We start from the raw sequence: 21,610 nt of genomic DNA on the forward strand, positions 1-21,610 counted from the left end.
CCTGATTGCAGCTAGCTTGTCTCTCTGCCGCCGAGCTGGTCTGGTGTCTCGGTTATCGCAGCGGATAATCCTGGAAATAATGTGGACGTTTTCCAGTGACAGTTTTGCACGGAAGAGTTCTCTGCCAGTTTCTACATCCCACAGGGATTCTGTAGATTCCCCATTGGATATGAAAACAGCAGAAAGGATAAGAACCCCAACATATGCATGTAAATGAGTTTGGTCCATCTCCTTCCACCTCTCTCCAAAAACACGCCTTCCCTCCAAATTAATGCAGTCCAGAATAATTTTCTGGATGGTGTCTGGGATGAACAGTTCAAAAGAAGACTTTATGTCCTGCACATGAGTAACCACCATCCTCGTCGGCCCTGGTTGCATCCTTATTACATTGGCAGCCACCCCGCATGACCGCCAATGTGATAAGGATGCAACCAGGAGGGCAAGAATCTTCTTGCCCTCCTGCAGGCTGCTGATGAGCTTGTTGCTGACGGGCTGGTCCTGGGGTTGGCTGCCGACGGGCTGGTCCTGGGGCTGGCTGAGGGTCAGGTCAATCTCATCCTCTTCTTCCAACTCACTGTCAGACTTCAAATTGACAGAGACATGATCCTCATATTCGGAAATTTCTTCATTTTCCAAAGTGGAAGACACTCCTTCCACACTAGCTTCTCTCCCTGCAAAACATTTTTCTAAGGCCCTCTGATCAGAGATAATATTTGCCATACTGATTGATTGTGGTAAGGAGCCACACATGCAAAGCTATTTATTTGTGGTGTCCCTCCCCCAATTTGCACCTGGCTGAGGTATAGTGTGGCAAAATACCGACTTTTTTATAATGTATCGAAATAATGTAATGTAATAACATTGTGCAGGTTCTCGCAGTACATTTTATAGTTTCACACACTACAAAGGGTAAAGAGTGCGAGAAAAGTGGGAGACAGGCAGAAAGGCAGGTGGACCCGAACACCACATATGTAATATAAATGTGTAGGGGGGTAAACAGTGTGCACTCAATGAAAATGTGTTATTTTACATGTTCTTCACAGAAAATGAGCCAAGGCCAATGAGTGGCAGGTGAAAAAATAATTAATTGCATCATTTGTCTTCTAGTATACATTGAAAATGGGTCCCACAGACCCGAACACCACACTAGGGTTAATACAGTATATACATGGTCACTGGCACTGCTTAACATGGTGTATGGTTCAATGCATCTGATGCCAAAACGTCAACTCAAACATAAGCATGTGCGTGACGTTACTTCCACTCAGGTGAGTTAGCTAGTCGCCCCAGCTGTACCACATGCTGAAAACATGGCTGCTTCTGTACGTGTGAGGACGTGGAACAGCACGGCTAGCTCAGTGAAAACCTGGCTCCTTTATTTGGCAGGGATTCTTTTACTAGGAGATGTAAATAGCGGGGTGATGGCAGCTCCAGAACCAGGACAATGGAGAATTACAGTTGTCAATGTGAGTATTAAAATATGTAATATAGTTAGCTAGCAAGAACAATTGTGCGATTAATTTCAACTAACTGGCTAGCAATCCAACCTACCTAGCTAGCCAGTTAGCATGGGTTTGGATGCAGGGGGCGTTTTTCTGTTCATAAAATTGAACATTATTGATTAATAATGCATTTTCCTGGACAGATTGACTTTATCGATATGCACAAGCCGTTGTAGCAAACATTAATGTTTTGTCTGCTAGCTAGATAGCATAGGCTCACTAACCCGATATCGTTGAAAGATGTAGCCACAGAGTTTCTAAACTCAGAGGCGCAACATCGCGAAACTTCCGGGAACGCTTTCCAAGCAGACCAGGTCCGGGTTTGGAGAAGTCAATAAGTGAAGTGAAACATGGTTCCTTAGTTAATTTTATCAATCTAAAGACACATAGATTCGAGACAATGTATTAAGTAGATTAACATGTTATTTCTCCAACCTCGTGAAAGTGACAAACTGACACGTTTCCATTTGTCAAAACAACTATCGAAAGTGTGCCTTTTGATTTGACGGCGTTCACATGCGCAGTTCGGCGCGAGACGAGATTATGTGTTTCTGCGCATGAGTTTAGCTAGACAACGTCGCCTACAAGCTTGAGCTGGGATTTTTAATGGAGAAGCAGTGTTTGCCGATCTTCATATCTACATTTCTTGGCCAAACACCTCGGTTAGGCAGCTACCTAGCTAAAGTTACATAGCTAAATGTAAACAAACATCAGACACAGACCACTGTACTCAGGGTTAGATCATTGCCTGAAATTTAGCCCAGATAGAACGTACGTCTACCAATCATTCAGCTAGTTAAATTAGTGAACTAGCGAAATTTCAGATTAGAATGTGGGCTGTGCCAAGTCTATTTGGTAGACTAGCTACCGTGTCCAATGAATTGAAGAGGTCTACCAGTAAATTGCTTTCAAGTCAGTGAAGGGCAAGTGAGCAAGTGCACAAGAGAGGTAGGCTCATTGGGAGTTTAAGTTTTCCATGGAGGTGGTCAGGTGTCTGACCTCCATCATATCCTGTTGCAAAGTAATGTGAGAGCTGCCCATTGCCTGCCTAGGGACTCCCAATAATGGTTACCAGGGCCTATATGAAGTGTATGAGTAGGAATGAGTGCTGGTCAAGGATCAAGTCCCCCTTCCAATGTAATCTAATTTATCGCGATCTGAAAAAGCAAAACGGATTCTAAATCATCACTCTTACTCAGAGGCTGGATACATACGGCCCCAGATGAGAGAACACGAGTGTTGTGGTTTATGGAGGGAATAGGGTTTCCTCATATCACTGAATGTCATGGGTGCATATATTATACAGTTGAAGTCAGAAGTTTACATACACCTTAGCCAAATACATTTAAACTCAGTTTCACAATTCCTGACATTTAATTCAAGTAAAAATTCCCTTTCTTAGGTCAGTTAGGATCACCACTTTTATTTTAAGAATGTGAAATGCCAGAAGAGATTTATTTCAGCTTTTATTTATTTCATCACATTCCCAGTGGGTCAGAAGTTTACATACACTCAATTAGTATTTGGTAGCATTTCCTTTAAATTGTTTAACTTGGGTCAAATGTTTTGGGTAGCCTTCCACAAGCTCCCCACAATAAGTTGGGTGAATTTTGGCCCATTCCTCCTGACAGAGCTGGTGTAACTTTGGTTTGTAGGCCTCCTTGCTCACACACACTTTTTCAGTTCTGCCCACAAATGTTCTGTGGGATTGAGGTCAGGGCTTTGTGATGGCCACTCCAATACCTTGACTTTGTTGTCCTTAAGCCATTTTGCCACAACTTTGGAAGTATGCTTGGGGTCATTGTCCATTTGAAAGACCCATTTGCGACCAAGCTTTAACTTCCTGACTGATGTCTTGAGATGTTGCTTCAATATATCCACATCATTTTCTTCCCTCATGATGCCATCTATTTTGTGAAGTGCACCAGTCCCTCCTGCAGCAAAGCACCCCCACAACATGATGCTGCCACCCCCGTGCTTCACGGTTGGGATGGTATTCTTCGGCTTGCAAGCCTCCTCCTTTTTCCTCCAAACATAACGATGGTCATTATGGCCAAACAGTTCTGTGTTTGTTTCATCAGACCAGAGGACATTTCTCCAAAAAGTACAATCTTTGTCCCCATGTGCAGTTGCAAACTGTAGTCTGGCTTTTTTATGGCGGTTTTGGAGCAGTGGCTTCCTTGCTGAGCGGCCTTTCAGGTTATGTCGATATAGAAGTGGTTTTACTGTGGATATAGATACTTTTGTATCTGTTTCCTCCAGCATCTTCACAAGGTCCTTTGCGGTTGTTCTGGGATTGATTTGCACTTTTCACACCAACGTACGTTCGTCTCTAGGAGACAGAATGCGTCTCCTTCCTGAGAGGTATGACGGCTGCGTGGTACCATGGTGTTTATACTTGCGTACTATTGTTTGTACAGATGAACGTGGTACCTTCAGGCGTTTGGAAATTGCTCCCAAGGATGAACCAGACTTGTGGAGGTCTACATTTTTTTCTGAGGTCTTGGCTGATTTCTTTTGATTTGCCCATGATGTCAAGCAAAGAGGCACTGAGTTTGAAGGTAGGCGTTGAAATACATCCACAAGTACACCTCCAATTGTCTCAAATTATGTAAATTAGCCTATCAGAAGCTTCAAAAGCCACGACATCATTTTCTGGAATTTTCCAAGCTGTTTAAAGGCAAAGTCAACTTTGTGTATGTGAACTTCTGACCCACTGGAATGGTGATACAGTGAAATAATCAGTAAACAGTTGTTGAAAAAATAATTTGTGTCATGCACAAAAGTGGATGTCCAAACCGACTTGCCAAAACTATAGTTTGTTAATTAACAAGAAATGTGTGGAGTGGTTGAAACACTTAGGTTGGAGTCATTAAAACTTGTTTATGTAAACATCCGACTTCAACTGTATGTATGGGGGATCCCGGGAATCAAACCCACGATCCTGGCGTTGCAAGTGCAATGCTCTACCAACTGAGATACAGAGGACCTGTTAGGCATTAGGCCTATACTACATTAGAGTCAGGACTGACTTACTCGGTTTATCTAACTAATGCCAATGGAAACACTGTTCCCTCTTCTTCACAGACCTCAAGACCATTGCTTTTGAGGAAATCCATGTATAAAGACACTGATATCAAATTGAAAGGTAAGATTAGCCTATGTTTGATGTCATACTGTATATGGGAAATGCCTCGCTTGAGGGTGTCAAACAAATGAAAATCGGTTTCCTCGAGCATTTGTGAGAATTCTACTGAATGTTTCACTTTCACAAGACCTGAAAATAAACGTTTCAGGGTGCGATTTGCAAGATGCATATTCTATATGACATTATCTTGTTTACAATCTTCAAAAGGTTCCATGCGACTCGCACTGCCCTGTCACAATACCTGGTACTCTGGTTCTAGATCTTCGACCCGCTACCAAAGATTGCCTATTATATTGAAAAGATAGTCAAGTGACCTTTTTAACAATGCAAATGCATGTTCTCAAAGATGGAAGGCAGGCAGGAGGAGGCGAGGTCAGGTGGGACCATTCTAGCCACTGAGACGGCAGATGCGCATGTGAACAACAGCCCATAGAGATGGATGGAGTACTCTTTATATCTGTGCCATTATAGCGTCTGCAGCATGGGTAACGCCATTGAGCCTATCTTTATTTTAAAGTAGTAAATTCTCTTCAGTGGCTGATTTCTCCCAACTCATAGGAGTCCCCACCAAGTTCACTATTTTAAAATAGTGGAAACCATCAATGGCAATGTCCGTGCTTGATTTTATTTTATTAGGGTTTCTTTTAGTCCTCATTTGTGCAAAAAAAAAGGGTTATATCCGTTAAGACTGCTGAACAGTTAATCAAAATGCTACCCAGACTTTCTGCATTTCACCCCCTACCTACATGTACTTCAATCAATCACCTAACCAAACCTACATGTACATATTACCTCACTCAATCAACCCAACTACCTCGTACCCCAGTACACTGACTCTGTACCGGTACTCTTTGTATATAGCCTCGTTATTGTTATTTCTTATTGTTACTATTTTCTTATCTATTTGTAAATGTTCTTACTTTTTAACTGCATTGTTGGGAAAGGGCTCGTAAGTAAGCATTTCATGGTAATCTACACTTGTATTCTGGGTGCTTGTGACATTAAAATGTTATTTGATTTATCCGTGTCCTCTATCTCTATGAAAACAGGCACAGCTCCAATATAGTTTTTTTTCTTTTTTTTTATAAATTGACGAAATGTATATCAGTGCCACGTACAGTATCAGTCAAAAGTTTAGACACACCTACACATTCCAGGGTTTTTCTTTTTTAATATTTCCTACATTGTAGAATAATAGTGAAGACATCAAAACTATGAAATAACAACACATATGGAATCATGTAGTAACCAAAAAAGTGTTAACCTTTCTGGCGCAGGCGTTCCGCTAGCGACCCACCTCGACAACAACCGATGAAATTGCAGAGCGCCAAATTCAAAATAAAGAAATAGTCATAATAAACATTCATAAAAAATACAAGTGTTATACATCGGCTTAAAGATTAACTTCTTGTTAATTCAGCCACTTTGTCAGATATCAAAAAGGCTTTATGGCGAAAGCATACCATGCGATTATCTGAGGCCAGCGCCCTGCTTACAAAAGCATACAAACATTTTCCAACCATGTAAAGGAATTATAAAAGTCAGAAATAACGATACAATTAATCACTTACCTTTGAAGATCTTCATATGGGTGCAGTCACAAGAGTCCCAGCTACACAATAAATGTTAGTTTTGTTCAATAAAGTCCCTCTTTATATCCCAAAAACTCAGTTTTGTTGGCGCGTTTTGTTCAGTAATCCACTGGCTCAAAGGCGGTCAAAACATGCAGACGAATACAACCTAATAGTTCCAGTCAAGTTCATCGTAACATGTCAAACAATGTTTATAATTAATCCTCAGGTTGTCAATTGTCTAAATAATCGATAATATTTAAACCGGACAATAGCGTATTCAATAGAAAGGAAAAACAACGAAGGGCGCGCACTCGGTCATGCGCAAACACAGCACTGCATGATTCTACAGTCCACTGACAGAAAGGTCTCATTCTTCTTCATTTTTCAGAAAACAAGCCTGAAACAATGTCTAAAGACTTCACATCTAGTGGAAGCCATAGGAACTGCAATCTGGGTCCTAACCCATTAGATATTCTATAGGCATTCAATTGAAAACTACCTACATTAAAAAAATCCCACTTCCTGGATGGATTTTCCTCAGGCTTTCGCCTGCCATATCAGTTCTGTTATACTCACAGACATTATTTTAACAGTTTTGGAAACTTCAGAGTGTTTTCTATCCTATGTTCTGGGCCTGAGTAACAGGCAGTTTACTTTGGGCACGCTTCTCATCCGGATGTCAAAATACTGCCCCCAAGCCATAAGAAGTTAAACAAATCAAAATATATTTGAGGTTCTTCAAAGTAGCCACCCTTTGCCTTGATGACAGCTTTGCACACTCTTGGCATTCTCTCAACCAACTTCATGAGGAATGCTTTTCCAAACAATCTTGAAGGAGTTCCCACATGTGCAGAGCACTTGTTGGCTGCTTTTCCTTCTCTCTGTGGTCCAACTCATCCCAAACCATCTCAATTGAGTTGAGGTTGGGTGATTTGTGGAGGCCAGGTCATCTGATGCAGCACTCCATCACTGTCCTTCTTGGTCAAATAGCCCTTACACAGCCTGGAGGTGTGTTTTGCGTCATTGTCCTGTTGAAAAAAACAAATGATAGTCCCACAAAGCGCAAACCGGGTGCGATGGCGTATCACTGCAAAATGCTGTGGTAGCCATGCTGGTTAAGTGTGCCTTGAATTCTAAATTAAACAGTGTCACCGTCACACCACCACCTCCATGCTTCACGTTGGAAACCACACATGCAGAGATTATCTGTTCACCTACTCTGCCTCTCACGAAGAAACGGTGGTTGGAACCAAAAATCTCCAATTTGGACTCCAGACCAAAGGACAAAATTCCACCAGTTTAATGTCCGTTGCTTGTGTTTCTTGGCCCAAGCAAGTCTCTTCTTATTGTTGTGGTTTCTTTGCAGCAATTCGACCATGAAGGTCTGATTTTCACGCAGTCTTCTCTGAAAAGTTGATGTCTGTTACTTGAACTCTGAAGCATTTATTTGGGCTGCAATCTGAGGTGCAGTTAACTCTAATGAACGTATCCTCTGCAGTAGAGGTAACTCTGGGTCTTCCTTTCCTGTGGCACTCCTCATGAGAGCCAGTTTCATCATAGCGCTTGATGGTTTTTAGACTGCACTTGAAGAAACGTTAAAAGTTCTTGACATTTTCTGTATTGAATGACCTTCATGTCTTAAAGTAATGACGGACTGTTGTTTCTCTTTGCTTATTTGAGCTGTTCTTGCCATAATATGGACTTGGTCTTTTACCAAATAGGGCTATCTTCTGTATACCACCCTTACCTTGTCACAACACAACTGATTGGCTCAAACGCATTAAGAAGGAAAGAAATTACACAAATTAACAAGGCACACCTGTTGATTGAAATGCATTCCAGCTGACTACATCATGAAGCTGATTGAGAGAATGCCAAGAGTGTGCAAAGCTGTCATCAAGGCAAAGGGTGGCTACTTTGAAGAAAATCAAATATAAAATATGATTCCATATGTATTATTTCATAGTTTTGATGTCTACACTATTATTCTACAATGTAGAAAATAGTACAAATAAAAACCCTTGATTGAGTAGGTATGTCCAAACCTTTGACTGGTACTGTATATCAGTGCATTTGTAACAACCTAACCGTTACAAGACTTCTATTAGATCAAATAAGCCTCACGTAGCAAATTTGCAATTTTGTGTTGTTGACCAAATTCGACACTCATTGAACTCCATACAAAAATTCCTCACATAGTAGAATCCCAGTATGTAACTATTCCCCCCTCCCATCAAAAATAGTTACGATATATAGAGTTCAAAATAAAATCCCCAAATCCCAATATTTATCTTGTTGACAATATCGCTAGTTTTCTGTACCGTCACAAATTCCAATATTCACTTCATAGCTCGTTCTCCATTTTTTTAAAGGGAGCCAATTTGTTTTCAGGACTTTTATTTCCATGACTGATCAAAACTCATTTCCTCATGGCTCTCTCTTGTCCTCTTGCAGCAGAAATATGTTTGGAACATCGAATCGCAATAAAATCACGGTATCGAATCGCAATACATATCGTATCAAACCTAAGTATCTTGATCCCTGCCCTACTTTGTGGGCTTATTTTCGTGGGCAGAGTAAAACCTCTAGCTTCCTCTCAGCCGCTACTCACGCAGGTCCAGGGATAATTTCAGTCAGAGTACCAAACGCTAAAGAGTCCGGATCATCAAGGGATATGAAAGCACCCTAAGAACTACCTCAGTAACCATGTTTCCATCCAACCTTTTTATCCGTGTAAAGTACATGTCAGATAAAACATGTCACGACAGGCCTGATGGAAACGGAAAATTTGTGAGTCAACTTTCCAAACGTCGACAAAACAAAATACGCTAGACAAGGTGGGATCTTGTTGTGTCGGCAAAATTAATAATGCAAGACATGGCGACAGAAATGCTTTATGCGCAAATATTGATATAACTATTGTAATGAAACAGCAGGCAGGGATCAGGTCTCGAACCCTCGACCTTCAAGCCCGAAGTCCGGCGCGCTATCGACTGTGCCACAAAGTCATGCTCGTCCGGCAGTGTCGATTTCCACGCTTATAAACCCAGGGTCTTTACACTATCATATCGAAGTAAACAGTCACGCGATATGTTGTGTACTGCGATAATACGACTCAGGAAAGAATGCTGTTTTTGTGCTACAGATGAAATGCGTTATAATGAACTTCACACGGTGGTAAAAGTGCACGCAGTGATTAATGATCCTTTCCAATAAATATCGAGGGACTTATTCTGGAGAGATGATGATTGATGCTTGGCTTTTGATAAATCTAAACCTCACTTTTTTTTTTGTCCATTATAATCTAATCATTTAGGCTATCCTACCCACACTGTATCTGCGAGCAGAGTGGGTACATTTTGCTATTTTTGACAACCATCAGTAGAATTGAATGTGATGGAAACCCATTTAACTTGTATTTTTTGTTTCGGTACATGGGAATTTAACCGCAAAAGTATTTTTTTATGTGCGCTACGTCATCACACACAGCATTTTATCTGCAACAGGTCCATTTGATGGGAAAATGTGCATATTTATGTGGATTTTAGAATATTCACAAATCTGTTACCAATTAGATGGAAACATACCTAGTAACACTTAATTATTATATATACATTTTTTTTAAAGTTGTGTCCTTTGGATGTCCAGAGGAGATGACTTTTACCATTCAATGGTACTTGAAATACTACCCCTGTCACAACGAGTTCAATAATATTGAGGTAAGTAAAGTACATGCACTAGCCTAGTTAGTAAGTTACTAGTACCATGTTAGTCTAAAGCAGGGGTCGGCAACAGGTGGCCCGGGGGCCAGAATTTGTTTTGCTCCCAAGTTTTTACTACAAAAATAAATAGTAAAATCACCAGGAATTCAGCAAAAAATGAGTTTCATGTAGGAAATCTGTTCCCAATTATTCCCATGAAAAAAATGAATGTATATGTGATAGTGACTCAATGTAATCAAGGTATAAAATTATTGTATTTGAAAAGAAAAATACATTTTTGGGCTTAGTTGTGGTCAATTTACAGTGTACAAATTATTATAGTTATATTCCGGCCTTCCACTCCGACAAAAATCGGCCTGTTGCCGAATCTAGTTTCCTACCCCTGGTCTGTAAGTTGAAATCAGATATGGGTGTGTGGAGCAGACAGTGAGTGTTTGCCATAGTCATCTTTCATTATCACTACCTTCATTTGTTTAGGATTCCTATGGTAGTACCACATTTTGATAGTTGGTGTGAATTACCAGTTGACTAATATGCGCTTTTGGAGTTACTTTTAAATCTCATTGCTCAAAGGAAATGTATGTCTCCCTACATTCAATTACTAATAAATATTGTATTTATAAAACATATCTGAACTTTGATATAAATCATTACTTTCAAGGAAATGTATGAGAGGACGCCACTGAGTCGAGGACAGAGTATGGATCCTAACCCTCTAGGACAAGGGGAATGCATTGAGCACAAGCACAAGCCCTTGACCTGCAACAATGACGTGCGATACTTCCCAATGCTAAATGTAAGGGCTTATAGGTTACATACAGTACATGAGTTACCTTCCATTACAGGGCTTTTCACACTACTGGACTGAACTGAGCAGTCCTGGTTACTCAGCTACCATAGTTGCTTGAACCGTACTGAAAAGGACAGGGTGAAAACAAAATATTCAAGCCACAGTTTTGTTCGGGTCGGCTCAATAGTTTGAAAAGGATACAGTGCATTCAGAAAGTATTCACACCCCTTCCCTTTTTCCACATTTTGTTACGTTACAGCATTATTCTAAAATTGATTTTTTTAAATGTAATCCTCATCAATCTACACACAATAACTCATAATGACAAAGTGAAAAGCATTAAAAATATATATCTTATTTACTTAAGTATTCGGACCCTTTATGACACTCGAAATTGAGGTCAGGTGCATCCTGTTTCCATTGATCATCATTGAGATGTTTCTACAAGTTGATTGGAGTCCACCTGTGGTCAATTCAATTGATTGGACATGATTTGGAAAGGCACACACGTGTCTATATAAGGTCCCACAGTTGACGGTGCATGTCAGAGCAAAAACCAAGCGCTCCGCAGAGCTCAAAGACAGGATTGTGTCGAGGCACAGATCTGGGGAAGGGTACCAAAACATTTCTGCAGCATTGAAGGTCCCCAAGAAGACAATGCCCTCCATCATTCTTAAATGGAAGCAGTTTGGAACCACCAAGACTCTTCCTAGAGCTGGTCGTCCGGCCAAACTGAGCAATTGGGAGAGAAGGGCCTTGGTCAGGGAAGTGACCAAGAACCCGATGGTCACTCTGACCGAGCTCCAGAGTTCCTCTGTGGAGATGGGAGAACCTTCCAGAAGGACAACCTTCTCAGCAGCACTCCAACAATCAGGCCTTTATGGTAGTGGCCAGACGGAAGTCACTTTTCAGTAAAAGGCACATGACAGCCCGCTTGGAGTTTGCCAAAAGGCACCTAAAGGACTCTCAGACCATGAGAAACAAGATTCTCTGGTCTGATGAAACCAAGATTGAACTCTTTGGCCTGAATGTCAGGCGTCACGTCTGGAGGAAACCTGGCACCATCCCTACGGTGAAGCATGGTGATGGCCTCATCATGCTCTGGGGATGTATTTCAGCAGCAGGGCCTGGGAGACTAGTCAGGATCGAGGGAAAGATGAACAGAGCGGTCCTTGATGAGAGAATTTATACATCTGTTTTTGCTTTGTCATTATGGGGTGTGTGTGTGTGTAGATTGGTAAGGGGGGGGGGAAATATTTAATCAATTGTAGAATAAGGCTGTAACGTAACAAAATGTGGGAAAAGGTCAAGGGGTCTGAATACTTTCCGAATGCACTTGTTGTTTGAGTTACTAACAACTTACTATGACAACTTTGTTTCAGAAAGCCAAGGTGGAACCACGGATAGTTGTCCCGCCCATGGAAGGGGCAGCACCGGTAAGCTGCTATGATGGGGTCATGGTGTTTGCATCTCTTTTTTAGCACACACTCATTCAGCTATTGCTTTCGGCTATTGCCAGTTCCTAAGGTCATTGTCAATGAGCATAGGAGTTGCCGTTGGCCATATACAGCATGCACTACGAGATCTGGGACCAGGCTATCACTTTTCAGATTCTCTTAAGTTTCTGGGATTTCTAAATACATTGCATAATGCAATTTTTAAAACAAATGTTGGTTCAATCCTACTCAGGGTTCGGATGAAAACTACACCAATTGGACGATGGAGGAGTACGACAAAGTCAGCGGTGTGAAGAACGCCAGTGTGTCACTTAAAGATGATGTCATTGCCACCACGTGGAAGGATGGCCCCTATCTGTTTGTGGTGGTGATTAAATCTAACAAACAGGAAGCTAACTGGAATTTAACTGGTGGGTTCGCTACATTAACCACCATGCGCCTCAGCTGGGTTGTGTTCGTTAGGCACCAAACAGAAAAATACAGACTGAAACAACAGGGAGGGACCACCAGAACTAACAGAAGAACATTTACTGAAACTGGGCGTGACTAGCTAGCTGGACTCATTTTTGTTTTCCGTTGCAAAATGTTATGATCTACCCTAATGAACACGACCCAGTTCTTGAATGTCAAACTTGCCCGTGAGGCTTACCAAAATGGAAATTACTTTTCCTTAGTCAGCCAAAATACTAATTGAAATGATTTAAAATAATAATACATTGGCTACTGTTTTGATCACATTGCTCAATGTTGTAACCCTGATTTATTTTCTGCGTTATGGATAGCTGATGTATACTCTCTTTATATTTCCAGTAAACGTTGTAATGAAAGGAACTCACGGCTACATCTCCATCACTGAATGGCCTCTCATGATCGTGAGTATACATTTCATTTATTCTATCCTTTGAGTTGGGACAGATTCAATTAAACATTGTCACATTAAATAAACAGTCAGATGCATTGCACCATGACACTTTAGCTCATGCTAATTTCCAGTAATTGTCCCTAGTCAAATATTACATTTACATTACATTTACGTCATTTAGCAGACGCTCTTATCCAGAGCGACTTACAAATTGGTGCATTCACCTTATGATAGTACAGTAGTATAGTATAGTACAGTAGTACATTGGTATAGTAGAGCAGTATAGTACAGTAATATAGTAGAGTAGTATAGTACAGTAGTACATTGGTATAGTAGAGCAGTATAGTACAGTAATATAGTAGAGTAGTATAGTACAGTGGTACATTAGTATTGTAGAGTAGTATAGTACAGTAATATAGTAGAGTAGTATAGTACATTGGTATAGTAGTATAGCACAGTAATATAGTAGAGTAGTATAGTACAGTAGTACTTTAGTATACTACATTAGCATAGTAGAGTAGTATAGTACAGTAATATAGTAGAGTAGTATAGTACAGTAGTACATTAGTAGTACAAGGGGCGGCAGGTAGCCTTGTGGTTAGAGCGTTGGACTCGAATCCCCGAGCTGACAAGGTAAAAATCTGTCGTTCTGCCCCTGAACAAGGCAGTTAACCCACTGTTCCCTGGTAGGCCTTCATTGAAAAAAAGAATTTGTTCTTAACTGACTTGCCTAGTTAAATAAAGGTAAAATAAATGAATAGAGTACAGTAGCATAGTACAATACAATACAGTACAGTATAGTACAGTAGTATAATAGAGTAATTTAGCCTATATAATGTAGGCTTAATCATTGTCATAGATTGCAGACACCTGTTTTGCTCACTCACCAAATTGTATTAGTCACATGCGCCAAATACAACAGCTGTAGACCATACAGTGAAATGCTTACTTACGGGCCCCTAACCAACAATGCAGTTTAAAAACAAATATGGATAAGAAATAAAAGTAACAAGTAATTAAATAGCAGCAGTAAAATAACAATAGCGAGACTATATACAGGGGGGTACCGGTACAGAGTCAATGTGCGGGGGCACCGGTTAGTTGAGGTAATATGTACATGTAGGTAGAGTTATTAAAGTGACTATGCATAGATGATAACAACAGAGTAGCAGCGGTGTGAAAGGGGGGGGCAGCAATGCAAATAGTCTGGGTAGCCATTTGATTAGGTGTTCATGAGTCTTATTGCTTGGGGGTAGAAGCTGTTTAGAAGCCTCTTGGACCTTGAGTTGGCGCTCTGGTACTGCTTGTCGTGCGTGAGCAGAGAGAACAGTCTATGACTAGGGTGGCTGGAGTCTAGAGGTCGACCGATTAATCGGAATGGCCGATTTCAAGTTTTCATAACAATCGGAAATCGGTATTTTTGGATGCCGATTTGGCCGTTTTTTTAAAATTGTATATATTTTTTTAACTAGGCAAGTCAGTTAAGAACACATTCTTATTTTCAATGATGGCCTAGGAACGGTGGGTTAACTGCCTTGTTCAGGGGCAGAACAACAGATTTTTACCTTGTCAGCTCGGGGATTCAATCTTGCAACCTTACGGTTAACTAATCCAACGCTCTTACCACCTGCTTTACATTGCACTCCACGAGGAGCCTGCCTGTTACGCGAATGCAGTAAGAAGCCAAGGTAAGTTGCTAGCTAGCATTAAACTTATCTTATAAAAAAACAATCAATCAATCATAATCACTAGTTAACTACACATGGTTGATGATATTACTAGTTTATCTAGCCTGTCCTGCGTTGCATATAATCGCTTAGGTACACGTTGCTCCAACCATAAACATTAATGCCTTTCTTAAAATCAATACACAAGTATATATTTTTAAACCTGCATATTTAGTAAATATTGCCTGCTAACATGAATTTCTTTTAACTAGGGAGAATGTGTCACTTCTCTTGCAACAGAGTCAGGGTATATGCAGCAGTTTGGGCCGCCTGTCTCGTTGCGAACTGTGAAGACTATTTTTTTCCCTAACAAAAATAGCCGACTTTGTCAAACGGGGGATGATTTAACAAAAGTGCATTTGCGAAAAAATCACAATCGTTGCATGACTGTACCTAACCATAAACATAAATGCCTTTCTTAAAATCAATACACAGAAGTATATATTTTTAAACCTGCATATTTAGCTAAAAGAAATCGAGGTTAGCAGGCAATATTAACCAGGTGAAATTGTGTCACTTCTCTTGTGTTCAATGCACGCAGAGTCAGGGTATATGCAACAGTTTAGGCCGCCTGGCTCGTTGCGAACTAATTTGCCAGAATCTTACGTAATTATGACATAGCATTGAAGGTTGTGCAATGTAACAGGAATATTTAGACTTAGGATGCCACCCGTTAGATAAATTCGGAACGGTTACGTATTTCACTGAAAGGAAAAACGATTTGTTTTCAAGATGATAGTTTCTGGATTCGACCATATTAATGACCAAAGGCTCGTATTTCTGTGTGTTTATTATGTTATAATTAAGTCTATGATTTTGATAGAGCAGTCCGACTGAGCGGTGGTAGGCAGCAGCAGGCTCGTAAGCATTCATTCAAACAGCACTTTCGTTCGTTTTTCCAGCAGCTCTTTGCTGTGCTTCAAGCATTGTGCTGTTTATGACTTCAAGCCTATCAACTCCCAAGATTAGGCTGGTGTAACCGATGTGAAATGGCTAGCTAGTTAGTGGGTGCGCGCTAATAGCGTTTCAAACGTCACTCGCTCTGAGACTTGGAGTAGTTGTTACCCTTGCTCTGCATGGGTAACGCTGCTTCGAGGGTGGCTGTTGTCAATGTGTTCCTGGTTCGAGCCCCGGGAGGAGCGAGGAGAGGGACGGAAGCTATACTGTTACACTGGCAATGCTAAAGTGCCTATAAGAACATCCAATAGTCAAAGGTATATGAAATACAAATCATATAGAGAGAAATAGTCCTATAATAACTACAATCTAAAACTTCTTACCTGGGGATATTGAAGACTCATGTTAAAAGGAACCACCAGCTTTCATATGTTCTGAGCAAGGAACTTAAACGTTAGCTTTCTTACATGGCACATATTGCACTTTTACTTTCTTCTCCAACACTTTGATTTTGCATTATTTAAACCAAATTGAACATGTTTCATTATTTATTTGAGGCTAAATAGATTTTATTGATGTATTATATTAAGTTAAAATAAGTGTTCATTCAGTATTGTTGTAATTGTCATTATTACAAATAAATAAAAATCAGCCGATTTTTAATCGGGATTGGCGTTGAAAAATCATAATCGGTCGACCTCTACTGGAGTCTTTGACAATTTTTAGGGCCTTCCTCTGACACCGCCTGGTATAGAGGTCCTGGATGGCAGGAAGCTTGGCCCCGCTGATGTACTGGGCCGTTCGCACTACCCTCTGTAGTGACTTGCGGTCGTAGGCCGAGCAGTTGCCATACCAGGCAGTGATGCAACCAGTCAGGATGCTCTCGATGGTGCAGCTGTAGAACCTTTTGAGGATCTGAAGACCCATGCCAAATCTTTTCAGTCTCCTGAGGGGGAATAGGTTTTGTTGTGCCCTCTTCACGACTGTCTTGATGTGCTTGGACCATGTTGTTTTGTTGGTGAATATGGACGTGGACACCAAGGAACTTGAAGCTCTCAACCTGCTCTCCTCTTTTTCCTGTAGTCCACAATCATCTCCTTTGTCTTGATCACGTTGAGGGAGAGGTTGTTGTCCTTGCACCTCACAACCAGGTCTCAGCCTATAGGGAGGAGGCCAGTCTCGTCGTTGTCGGTGATCAGGCCTACCACTGTTGTCATCGGCAAACTTAATGATGGTGTTGGAGTTGTGCCTGACCGTGCAGTCATGAGTGAACAGGGAGTACAGGAGGGGACTTAGCACGCACCCCTGAGGGGCCTGTGTTGAGGATCAGCATGGCGGACGTTACCTACCCTTACCACCTGGGGGGCGGCCTGTCAGAAAGTCCAGGATCCAGTTAAAGAGGGAGGTGTTTAGTCCCATGGTCCTTAGCTTATTGATAAGCTTTGAGGGCACTATGGTGTTGAATTCTGAGCTGTAGTCAATGAATAGCATTCTCACATAGGTGTTAATTTTGTCCAGGTGTGAAAGGGCAGTGTGGAGTGCAATAGTGGGTCTAGGGTTTCTGGGATGATAGTGTTGATGTGAGCCATGACCAGCCTTTCAAAGCACTTCATGGCTACAGATGTGAGTGCTATGGGTCGGTAGTCATTTAGGCAGGTTACCTTAGTGTTCTTGGGCACAGGCACTATAGTGGTCTGCTTAAAACATGTCGGTATTACGGACTCGAACAGGGTGATGTTGAAAATGTCAGTGAAGGCACTTGCCAGTTTGTCAGTGCGTGCTTGCAGTACACGTCCTGGTAATCCATCTGGCCCTGGGGCCTTGTGAATGTTGACCTGTTTAAAGGTCTTGCTCAAATCGGATGCAGATAGTGTGATCACACAGTCTTCCAGAACAGCTGGTGCTCTCATGCATGTTTCAGTGTTATTTGCCTCGAAGCGAGCATAGATGTAGTTTATCTCGTCTGGTAGGCTCGTGTCACTGGGCAGCTCTCGTCTGTGCTTCCCTTTTATAGTCTAATGGTTTGCAAGCCCTGCCACGTCCAACGAGCATCAGAGCCAGTGTAGTACGATTCGATCTTAGTCCTGTATTGATGCTTTGCATGTTTGATGGTTTGTCGGAGGGCATAGCGGGATTTCTTATAAGCTTCCAGGTTAGAGTCCCGCTCCTTGAAAGCAGCAGCTCTGGCCTTTAGCTCAGTGCGGATGTTGCCTGTAATCCATGGCTTCTGGTTGGGGTATGTACAGTCATGGCCAAAAGTTTTGAGAATGACACAAATATTAATTTTCACAAAGTCTGCTGCCTCAGTTTGTATGATGGCAATTTGCATATACTCCAGAATGTTATGGATTGATCAGATGAATTGCAATTAATTGCAAAGTCCCTCTTTGCCATGCAAATGAACTGAATCCCCCCCCAAAAAACTTTTCCACTGCATTTCAACTGCCACAAAAGGACCAGCTGACATCATGTCAGGGATTCTCTCGTTAACACAGGTGTGAGTGTTGACGAGGACAAGGCTGGAGATCACTTTGTCATGCTGATTGAGTTCGAATAACAGATTGGAAGCTTCAAAAGAAGGGTGGTGCTTGGAATCATTGTTCTTCCTCTGTCAACCATGGTTACCTGCAAGGAAACACGTGCCGTCATCATTGATTTGCACAAAAAGGGCTTCACAGGCAAGGATATTGCTGCCAGTAAGATTGCACCTAAATCAACCATTTATCGGGTCATCAAGAACTTCAAGGAGAGCGGTTCAATTGTTGTGAAGAAGGCTTCAGGGCGCCCAAGAAACTCCAGCAAGCGCCAGGACCGTCTCCTAAAATTGATTCAGCTGTGAGATTGGGGCACCACCAGTACAGAGCTTGCTCAGGAATGGCAGCAGGCAGGTGTGAGTGCATTTGCACGCACAGTGAGGTGTAGACTTTTTGAGGATGGCCTGGTGTCAAGAAGGGCAGCAAAGAAGCCACTTCTCTCCAGGAAAAACATCAGGGACAGACTGATATTCTGCAAAAGGTACAGGGATTGGACTGCTGAGGACTGGGGTAAAGTCATTTTCTCTGAATCCCCTATCCGATTGTTTGGGGCATCCGGAAAAAAGCTTGTCTGGAGAAGACAAGGTGAGCGCTACCATCAGTCCTGTGTCATGCCAACAGTAAAGCATCCTGAGACCATTCATGTGTGAGGTTGCTTCTCAGCCAGGGGAGTGGACTCACTCACAATTTTGCCTAGGAACACAGCCATGAATATAGAATGGTACCAACACATCCTCCGAGAGCAACTTCTCCCAACCATCCAAGTACAGTTTGGTGACAAACAATGCCCTTTCCAGCATGATGGAGCACCTTGCCATAAGGTAAAAGTGATAACTAAGTGGCTCGGGGAACAAAACATCGATATGTTGGGTCCATGGCCAGGAAACTCCCCAGACCTTAATCCCATTGAGAATTTGTGGTCAATCCTCAAGAGGTGGGTGGACAAACAAAAACCCACAAATTCTGACAAACTCCAAGCATTGATTATACAAGAATGGGCTGCCAGAAGTTAATTGACAGCATGCCAGGGCGGATTGCAGAGGTCTTGAAAAAGAAGGGTCAACACTGCAAATATTGACTCTTTGCATCAACTTCATGTAATTGTCAATAAAAGCCTTTGACACTTATGAAATGCTTGTAATTATACTTCAGTATTCCAGAGTAACATCTGACAAAGTTATCTAAAGACCCTGAAGCAGCAAACTTTGTGGAAATTAATATTTGTGTCATTCTCAACTTTTGGCCACGACTGTACGTACGGTCACTGTGGGGACGACATCATCGATGCACTTATTGATGAAGCCAATGACTGATGTGGTGTACTCCTCAATGCCATCGGAGGAATCTCGGGAACATATTCCAGTCTGTGCTAGCAAAGCAGTCCTGTAGTTAATAATCTGCTTCATCTGATCACTTTTTTATTGATCTAGTCAGTGGTGCTTCTTGCTCTAGTATTTGCTTGTAAGCAGGAATCAGGCGAATAAAATTATGGTCAGATTTGCCAAATGGAGGGCAAGGGAGAGCTTTGTATTTTTCTCTGTGTGTGAAGTAAAGGTGGTCCAGAGTCTTCTTTAAAAAAAAAAAAAAAATTTTAAAAAGATTCCTCTCTCTGGTTGCACATTTGACATGCTGTAATAATTTGGTGAAATGGATTTAAGTTTCCCTGCATTAAAGACCCTGGCTACTGGGTGAGCGTTTTTGTTTGCTTATGCCGGAATACAGCTCATTCAATGCCGTCTTCGTGCCAGCCTCTTACTGTCGTGGTATGTAAAGAGCCACGAAAAATATAACTCTCTAGGTAGATGGTGTGGTTACAGTTTATCATGAGATTACCTCAGACTAGCAATAGCTTGAGACTTCCTTAGATATCGTGCACCAGCTGTTATTTACAAAAATACATGTTCTGTCCTGCCGGTGCAGCGTATAACTAGCCAGCTATATGTTGATAGTGTCGTCGTTCAGCCATGACTTCGTGAAGCATAAGATATTACAGTTTTGACTGTCCTGTTGGTAGTTTATTCTTCCGCGTAGATCATCTATTTTATTGTCCAAAGATTGCATGTTTCACTTGCAGGGTTTTGTGTTGTCTATGTAATATAATACTGCATATGCCATTTTTCCAAAGCGTCTTAGTCATGAATGCATATATTTCAACATACGGGTGGCCCTGGGAATCGAGCACACAACCGTGGCGATGCAAGTGCCATGCTCTACCAACCAAGCCATATAGGACCTTGTTGTTTGTTCAGATGACTAAAGACCTTTTCAGGCCTGATGAAACTGGATGCTGTGCAGTCATAGGTTTGACAGTGATCAAACAAACCAGTTTGTCAAACTTTATGATGTACTTTTGGAGGTACGTTCTAACTCCTCACATGCCTAGGTTTTGGCTTAGCGGGCTAATGCGCTCTTCAGGCATGCAGGAGAGCCAGGTTAAAACCCTGTCTCATTGTAGTTAATATGTTTTAACACCCATCTCTTTCTCTCTCAGTTCTACATGGGGATGTGTACATCCTGTACGATGTACCCATTACTCTGGTTCATGTGGTCAGCCTGCTACTGGAAAAACCTACAGTGAGAGGGAAAAAGTATTTGATCCCCTGATGATTTTGTACGTTTGCCCACTGACAAAGAAATTATCAGTCTATAATTTTAATGGTAGGTTTATTTGAACAGTGAGAGACAGAATAACAACAAAAAAACGCATATCAAAAATGTTATAAATTGATTTGCATTTTAATGAGGGAAATAAGTATTTGACCCCATCTCAATCATAAAGATTTCTGGCTCCCAGGTGTCTTTTTATACAGGTATCAAGCTCAGATTAGGAGCACACTCTTAAAGGGAGTGCTCCTAATCTCAGCTTGTTACCTGTATAAAAGACACCTGTCCACAGAAGCAATCAATCAATCAGATTCCAAACTCTCCACCATGGCCAAGGCCAAAGAGCTCTCCAAGGATGTCAGGGACAAGATTGTAGACCTACACAAGGCTGGAATGGGCTACAAGACCATCGCCAAGCAGCTTGGTGAGAAGGTGACAACAGTTGGTGCGATTATTCGCAAATGGAAGAAACACAAAAGAACTGTCAATCTCCCTCGGCCTGGGGCTCCATGCAAGATCTCACCTCGTGGAGTTGCAATGATCATGAGAACGGTGAGGAATCAGCCCAGAACTACACGGGAGGATCTTGTCAATGATCTCAAGGCAGTTGGGACCATAGTCACCAAGAAAACAATTGGTAACACACTATGCCTTGAAGGACTGAAATCCTGCAACGCCCACAAGGTCCCCCTGCTCAAGAAAGCACATATACATGCCCATCTGAAGTTTGCCAATGAACATCTGAATGATTCAGAGGACAACTGGGTGAAAGTGTTGTGGTCAGATGAGACCA

General features: G+C 41.7%; 1 protein-coding gene across 2 annotated transcripts in view; it reads left to right on the forward strand.

The window, feature by feature from the left end:
- The first annotated feature begins 975 nt into the window (after positions 1 to 975).
- LOC106589726 (transmembrane protein 87A) overlaps positions 976 to 21,610 on the forward strand; it is a 29,522-nt gene continuing 8,887 nt past the window's right edge. The window contains exons 1-7 of one of the 2 annotated variants that reach the window (XM_014180001.3): positions 976 to 1,466; positions 4,590 to 4,650; positions 9,852 to 9,943; positions 10,608 to 10,742; positions 12,119 to 12,172; positions 12,426 to 12,603; positions 13,004 to 13,065. In XM_014180001.3, the coding sequence (XP_014035476.1) occupies positions 1,311 to 1,466; positions 4,590 to 4,650; positions 9,852 to 9,943; positions 10,608 to 10,742; positions 12,119 to 12,172; positions 12,426 to 12,603; positions 13,004 to 13,065 (738 nt within the window). In that variant the 5' untranslated portion in view covers positions 976 to 1,310. The remainder of the gene's footprint in view (positions 1,467 to 4,589; positions 4,651 to 9,851; positions 9,944 to 10,607; positions 10,743 to 12,118; positions 12,173 to 12,425; positions 12,604 to 13,003; positions 13,066 to 21,610) is intronic. The other variant, XM_082970525.1, reaches the window with a different exon arrangement.

This window comes from Salmo salar, chromosome 28 (genome assembly GCF_965601325.2).
Source record: "Salmo salar chromosome 28, fSalSal1, whole genome shotgun sequence".
In the NCBI taxonomy this organism is placed as follows: domain Eukaryota; kingdom Metazoa; phylum Chordata; class Actinopteri; order Salmoniformes; family Salmonidae; genus Salmo; species Salmo salar.